Here is a 7,365-nt window from a genome sequence, read left to right on the forward strand (position 1 = left end):
CGTAGTATAGGTCTTTGGTTTGTTTACTAAACCTCGAAATATCTCCATCGTTACTAAATACTGAGAGTAACTCGTATCCTTAGTTCATTGTTTCATTTATGAGGAATGGTTGCAAATATAGTAATTAAGCTCAAAGTATTTGTAAATATAGCAAAATCCAAAAGAATTTGTAGATATAACAAATTTAGATTTTACTTTCGAAATCTATTATTGATGGACCATATGGTAGTAGTCTATCAATGGCAAAATCTACCACAAATAAATTTTGTTATATTTGTAATTCCTTAAAAATGTTATTGTACATAATTGTCATCAATGCAATTACTTCATTTATCATGTAGCCATTCCTATATGTTGCAAATTTGGATCTCGAAATCGGTATGGGGTTAGAATTAATGTGATGGTGGTGAAATGGGGAGATGATTAGGATTTGGTTTGATTTCCAAATTCAATTATAATGTATAAAAAAAATAATTTTTTTTTAAAGTTTTAAATATATTTATATATAGATATATACTTTGGGACATCACAGTTCCACGGTCAAAACCCTGGTACCTCAATACATATATATACACACACACACAATAATACGTCTAAGAATTCTATGCAGATATTGGCAAAGGAAATTTTCTCTCTATTTTCTATGTAATAGAGATGAAAGTGGTTCAAATTCTCACACTGACGTGGCTACACATTTATTTGTGAATATATACAGCCAAACCCATTTTACAAATCATGAGACTTGTACACAAACCATGATTTTGACACAGGCATTACACACACAAAGTGGTAAACACAACATGACTTTCATATGTTTATTGAGTAGGTTTTGGACTTTGCCTATACATTTTTTAAAGGGAAAGTAACACAAACTTTGTTCATTAGGCACATTCCATTGCTCAAGCTGTTTACAACTCTTTTCCAGCAATACTTTCTTCACTCTGGTTACCTTCGTTTGGTTGGGCAGTTTTAGAGCCAAAACTGCCACATCCACCACAGCCACCACAGCCACCACAGCCACCACAGCCGCCACTCTTTGCTAGGATTCCACCACCACATCCACCGCACCCACCACCGCACCCTCCACCACACCCTCCGCAACCACTGTTCTCTACCATGTTTCCGCACTCACCACCACCGCATCCTCCCCCACCACATCCACCACAACCACCACTGTTTACAATATTTCCGCACCCACCACCACAACCACCAGCACCACATCCACCACATCCACAGCTCTTCACCATGTTTCCACACCCTGCACCGCAACTACCAGCACCGCATCCACCACATCCACCACTCTTCACCGTGTTTCGACCACAATGACTGTTAAGCTTATCCTCTTTCAATGGCATTGTTATATTGTCACTGCTAAATAGCTCTTCTTCTTTTACTGGCACAACTGCAATTCCTTCAGAAACATTGACTTTTAGATCTGTAGTTGAAAAGGATAAATTGGTCAGATTCATATTCTTTTCTTCCTTGCCAGACGTTTGTACTCTTTCAGGAACAGGGTCAACCTCCAATTTTTCTTCACTTATAGTTAGGCCATTATACCCTTTTTTCTTCTGTGTGTGAAGGAGAATAAAAGCTGTCATGATTCCAGGCACCACCATCCATTCTTCCTTTATCTTTTTATTACAATATAGAGAGTCGGTCAGTATCATTCTCAAACATTCAATTTGCAAAATAGACAAAATTGCATGGTAGTAGTACCTTGATAACTCCAAATTTCAAGTCGAACAATGCCACTGCTCTTCCATACCGATATTCTGCAGAGAACTCGATGGCAGACACAAAATCATGTTCACGGTTATGTTTCTCACAATTTTTGGGCTCATAATCCAACTTCCTGCCCTGGAAAAATTTCACCTATACAAGCAAGTATTTGACAGAAAATAGGAAAATTTTAAAGTCATCAAGATGAAAAGTTACAAGCTGGAAACTTAATCCAAAAGGGCTTCTAGAAGGAGGAATTTAATAGATGAATACATTGCATATTGAAATAACTATATTGACTTGTATATGATATGAAAATTTCAGTGTGTAACTATGTCTAGTTTTTCTGGCCAATAAGGAGAATATCAATATAATTTCTAGTTTTTCGATATGATAATAGACAACCCGAGTGTTTTACTGTTAAGAGCTCCAGCATCATGGGATAATAATAATCAAATTTCTGCAAAAGGGACCATACATACCAGTCTCTTGCCCACAAGCTTGAAAAGATGACCATCTTCACTGGATTTTTGTTGAAAATCAAGGAACCATTGACCATCAATCAGAGACCACCCTGTCTTTACATACTCAGCAAGATGGCATGATTCACCGGATATTTTAATGCCAATAACCTCCTTACTTGGTGGAATGGAATTTTTCCCCACCTTTGCATTCAGTGAATCCCTTGACAAAAAAAGAGCCAAACAAAGAAAATTGAGAGCTGCATTAACTGCAGTGTAATTATATGATAACATTTGTAAATGGGATGTCAAACCATTTCAAAGATTGTACATAGAAGACTTTGGATAATTGTCTACAAAGACATTTAATCTACAACAACCACACTTTCAATATCACTTCCAATCGCAAGATTATTATTATAAGTGCGCACACATGATAGGACACACACTGAGAAGCACAAACACTTTAGTTTGCCATATGTGAACTTGGACACTTTGACATTAGTTGGATGTATATCTAAAACTTGTTAGGACAACAGATATGTGTTAGACACTAGTTGTATAAAATCAATATAATCTAGGTCCAACATTTGTTAGACACTTCTTGCACCATTGTTAAGTATAAATAGACACAATAATATAGGACATATAATAAATTTTGTTAGGATATACATCAAACTAATTTTTTTCCAACATATAAATGCATAAACTTATTGATTTTGAATTTCCTTCTGGTATAAAAGCGTGTATTTTATTAATGTGTGATTTCCGTGTCCATGTCCTAGATTTTCAAAAGAGGAAAGGTCACCAGGTCAGCATCATCTAATATATGTGAATTGTACCCATATGCGTACTTCTTAGATGATGTAACCATAAATATAGCATCAATTCCCGGGATACTAGAAAGGATGAATCGCTTTACCTCAATTGGAGGTTGATGACCTCATTTCCTGCTTCATCAGTGACTTGCGTCCAACCCTTTGAGCGTTGCATCCTTGTGCAGGAAGGGAGAAAAGAAGTCCATCGGGACAGTTCTCGAGAACTAAACATATGAAATTCCCGTGGTGCAGGGTGGGGAACGGTGAATGAGATAGCCACTCGGAGGGAAATTGGTTTTGAGCTTACATGGTCTGAAACTGGTTTCAGCTCCAACCATCTCTCCATTGAGAGCTTAGAGGCTGGAACAAGAATATCATGTAGAGGGAGAAAAATTGAACCCAATGTTAAGGTGGTCCGTGTTATAGGTATGTTGGAAGACCTACAGCATATGAGCTCAAATTGCAGATCTCCTTTAGGTTCACACTGGAAAGATGCTACCTGTTTCACCCCTGTCTCAGATAATATACTTAGTTTCCATTTGGAATTGAATATAGCATCTGGTTTACTTTTCATAAATTGTACAAAAAGATTTCCTTTCAACCCTTCTGGTATGTTTTTAACTTCCACAAACTCCAATAGGACCTGAAATTAGAAACATGATAACAATCGGTAGTAGGATAAGTTCATTTCCAAGTGTATAAATGTGTCACTGACCTTAAAATTTTCAATAAAATTTCATGGGAAAAATGGAAATGGAATATGAGAATAAATTAAGACAAAGGAGCTACCTCAACTGTCTTTAATTCTGGAAGATGAACTATATTTTGACACTCTTGGGATGAAACCACATCATCTTTAATCATGTTAGTTGAAGCTGAATACGAATTTAGCATGAGAGGAGATGGGCCATTGCCTCTATACATTGCCCCTGCCTTCCAGTACCTAGTACCGAATGTATCTTCCCACTGTTTAGTAGTTCCAGAGAACCCATTATCCAATTTCTTCCCTTTGGTTCGGTCTGAATCCATATCATCATGTTCCAATACCATACCAATTATTTTTTCTAAATCTTTACAATAGGAAAGCGGGTGCAATTGATGAGAATGCCAAATTAGATCAATATCATATGTTGGAACACAAAAGCGTTTTATGGACTTCTCCCTGTTACTTTTGATTAAATATAGAAATCCTTTGTATCTAGCCACAGCTTCTTGAAGGAAAATTTCATTGTCCATGTGAGGTCGGGACACCTGTCCACATCAATTTAAGGACAAAACATATGACGAAGGATTGGATGTTTCAACATCTAATGCACTTGTATTTTCTAAATACTATCTGTATAAAGGTTACATTTTTTTTTAAACTATAATGAAATGCAAATGTTATCATTGAGAAAGATGCTGAAATTGCAAAAAGAACCCAAGAAGTTGGGCCCTAGAGGAAAACTAAAAGAAAGATCATACAGAAAAGGTTTGAACTTGTAAGACCAACGCTGTCGCTTACAACGCATAAAATTTTTTTTGAGAAGATTTCTATTTTTTAAATAACCTTCTTTTTTGGGATACTAAGACATTTTAAGCACAAAGTCATGTTCATTAGGCTCACTTGCAACAAAATTTATCAAAGTTTAGTATCAGTACCTGATAAAAGAAGGGACTTTGTCTTTTAACAGCTGAAACTAAATCATATTTGGTGTATTTATCAAGTCCTGAGAGCACTTTTGAAGCATCTTCTTGATACTCCCCGGTTGGGTTGAAGTTGAAGGGCTCTTCAGGATATAATTCGTTCCAAACTTCTTCAGTTTCTCTTAGACAAGAACTTCCAATTGTCGATATAACATTGGCATTGTCAAGTATCTTTCCATAAAGTTCCTGGCAATCAGATTTGTACCGCAGCTACAGAAATTAAGAAAATCTTTGTTAGCCACTCAACCAATAAACCAGTCTTATCAATGAACTCTATACATCGAAGTCTAGAATGTACAGGATTCAATCTGTGACAATGCCAAATCCATTCACAGTCAAAGGGGACAACTAAAGGTCCATCAAATAGTGGGGATTCAGAATGTTTGGCAAGCAATGGAAGCCAGTAAGCGTTGTACCTACAAATCAAATTTTTACCCTTCAGAAACCAAGAGAATACAGTTCCATAAATTTACAAAGCTGTATGAATAAAGCTTTTAGCCAAAAGCATTGTGCACATAAATCATGAATAGACTGTCTTCTCTGCATGGACACTTTTTTTTCTTTCTTTTGAGTACAACTGCAAGGATTGAGGATCGAACTTTTGGCCAGAAAAGGGCCAAACCAATTACCATTGAGCTAAACTCACTTTAGCCTCTACATTGACACATTAAAAACAGGTGAAACAAAAATTAACCTCTGGATTTCTTACCTATAAATAGCCCTTTCAAGGCAAGGGCCTTCATAAAGGAATCGATTCTGGTCGACGGTGGCGAGAAACTGAAGCTGACGTTTAGCTGCAGCTACCAAATCAACACTTATTTCAATCTGTTGTGCTTTTACCCACTCCAGCTCCTGGTTCTTCTCCATTTTGCAGAACAAGCCTGTGAATGAAAACCCATTTCAAAACAATATTCTAACTATCTTCCATCGTTCAATTACTTATACATAATTCATCAATCATAGAGATAACTGGGAATGTCATAAAATTCTTTTGAGAATTAGTAACAAATTCATCCTTCAGTGAAAATATCGATTAAAAATAGATAATAACCAATTCTAGCATAGTAATTCAAATTTCTCAGAAGATATTCGAAATCGGACATCGAATTCTAGCAACTGAAAGAAAAGAAAAATAAAGATCATCATCATCATTGCCATCACCGTATTTTGTTTGACTTTGCGTTATTTTTTACTAATTCTCTCTAGATTCTAATTACAATAATCATCAAGTAACACTAGATCGGAAAAAGAAATTAATTCATGCAGAAAATTATTACCTTAAAATTCCTTGAGCATGCGAGATTGGGAGTTTAGAACTGTAAGAAGACGAAAAAGGAAAGAGGGAGAGAAAAAAAATCTCAAGGGAAAAATAAATGAAGAGGGAAAGGGAAGAAATTGTCATATTTATATATTTTTGGAAAAATAAAATAAAAAAAGTCAGAAGGCGTGGGAAGCTTCAGCGCGTTGGCAGTTAGAGAAAGGTTCAAAATATAAATATCAATAATTAAAAAGAAATTTCATGGAAAATTATGAAAATTAATAAATTAATTAAAAAGGTCAAATTATAAATTTAACTTAAAAAATTGAGTTTGATTTGTATTTATTTGGTTCTTTAACTTTAAAATGATCTAATAAATCTCTAAATTATCAATTTTGTTCGACCACTTAATGAGAATCGAGGATTTTGCAACGCATCTCCTCCCTAAAACTTGCTTGCTCTGAATTCAATGTTGTGTGGTTCATCAAATGTCAACTACGGAGAGACATTTCTTGTAAAAGTACCTCTTTTTGGTGCTACGTGCAAAAGGCACTCCGATGAGTTGAGTCTTATAGGTCCCTATCAAGTTTCAAATTTAGGGAAAAATACCTTTTTGTCTCCTGATCTCAGGTCCAGTTTCTATTTGATTCATAGTTTTGAAAATGTTACACCTTTAGTCTTTGAGCCTTGAGTTTGTTTCAATTTAGTACTTAAGTTTCAAAATGTTACAATTTTACCATTGAGATTTGAGTTTTATTTCAATTTGTACACTTTTACATATTGATTTTTTTATTAAATACCCACTTTTAATCATTGACGTTAATGTCTATTAATTTATTTAAATAAATATAATAAATATGAGGCAAAATTTTAAGTTTAATTTTAATAATGATGAAAAATAGTGAAACTTACTTTATTATAAACCTTTTAAATTAATTTATAAACATTAATACTAAAGACGGAAAGTGAGTATTGAGCGAAAATTTAGAGGTTAAAAGTATTAATCTTTAAACCTATGATCCAAATTGAAACAAAACTCGAATCTCAAAGGTAAAAGTGTAACTTTTTAAAACTTAAGAACTAAATTGAAACCAAACTCAAAGCTTAAGGACTAAATGTATAACATTTTGAAACCTAGAGACTAAATAGAAACTAAACCCAAAACTAATTCATCTATTAGGCTTTGTTTGTTTTATGTGTTTTCATGCATATACTTAATAACGTTGGAAATTTAGCGGCCAAAATAGAACCAACTCAACAAAAAAAATAGGATGTGATTCTTTAATTTAGGGCTAGTTGCATAAATAGAATTCAAACCCAAAATAATAGAATATGTAGTACAAATATAAAATAATTGCATATATAGATCAAAAAATGGTAAAAGACTAAAAAACCCATGCCTAGCCACCATTTTGCTTACTTC

The 7,365-nt window shown here is 34.5% G+C and overlaps 1 protein-coding gene across 1 annotated transcript; it reads right to left on the minus strand.

The window, feature by feature from the left end:
- Positions 1-613: 613 nt before the first annotated feature.
- Positions 614-6,147, minus strand: LOC120090975 (glycine-rich domain-containing protein 2-like). Its single transcript, XM_039048716.2, has 9 exons — positions 5,962-6,147; positions 5,394-5,565; positions 4,983-5,100; positions 4,640-4,894; positions 3,788-4,249; positions 3,103-3,641; positions 2,202-2,403; positions 1,717-1,872; positions 614-1,631 (listed from the first exon to the last, which is right to left on the minus strand). The coding sequence occupies exons 2-9, from the start codon at positions 5,549-5,551 to the stop codon at positions 909-911; spliced, it is 2,613 nt and encodes an 870-aa protein (XP_038904644.1). The 5' UTR covers positions 5,552-5,565; positions 5,962-6,147; the 3' UTR covers positions 614-908.
- Between the last annotated feature and the right edge of the window lie 1,218 nt (positions 6,148-7,365).

The sequence above is a fragment of the Benincasa hispida genome, chromosome 11, assembly GCF_027475165.1.
Source record: "Benincasa hispida cultivar pf3 chromosome 11, pf3_genome.v1.1, whole genome shotgun sequence".
In the NCBI taxonomy this organism is placed as follows: domain Eukaryota; kingdom Viridiplantae; phylum Streptophyta; class Magnoliopsida; order Cucurbitales; family Cucurbitaceae; genus Benincasa; species Benincasa hispida.

Coding starts and splice junctions, on each gene's coding strand:
- LOC120090975 (XM_039048716.2), bottom strand. CDS start 5,551: ATGGAGAAGAACCAGGAGCTGGAGTGGGTAAAAGCACAACAGATTGAA. Junction 2,404..3,102: donor GTCATCAACCTCCAATTGAG/GTAAAGCGATTC, acceptor TTTTTTGTCAAG/GGATTCACTGAATGCAAAGG. Junction 1,873..2,201: donor AGCTTGTGGGCAAGAGACTG/GTATGTATGGTC, acceptor TTGCTTGTATAG/GTGAAATTTTTCCAGGGCAG.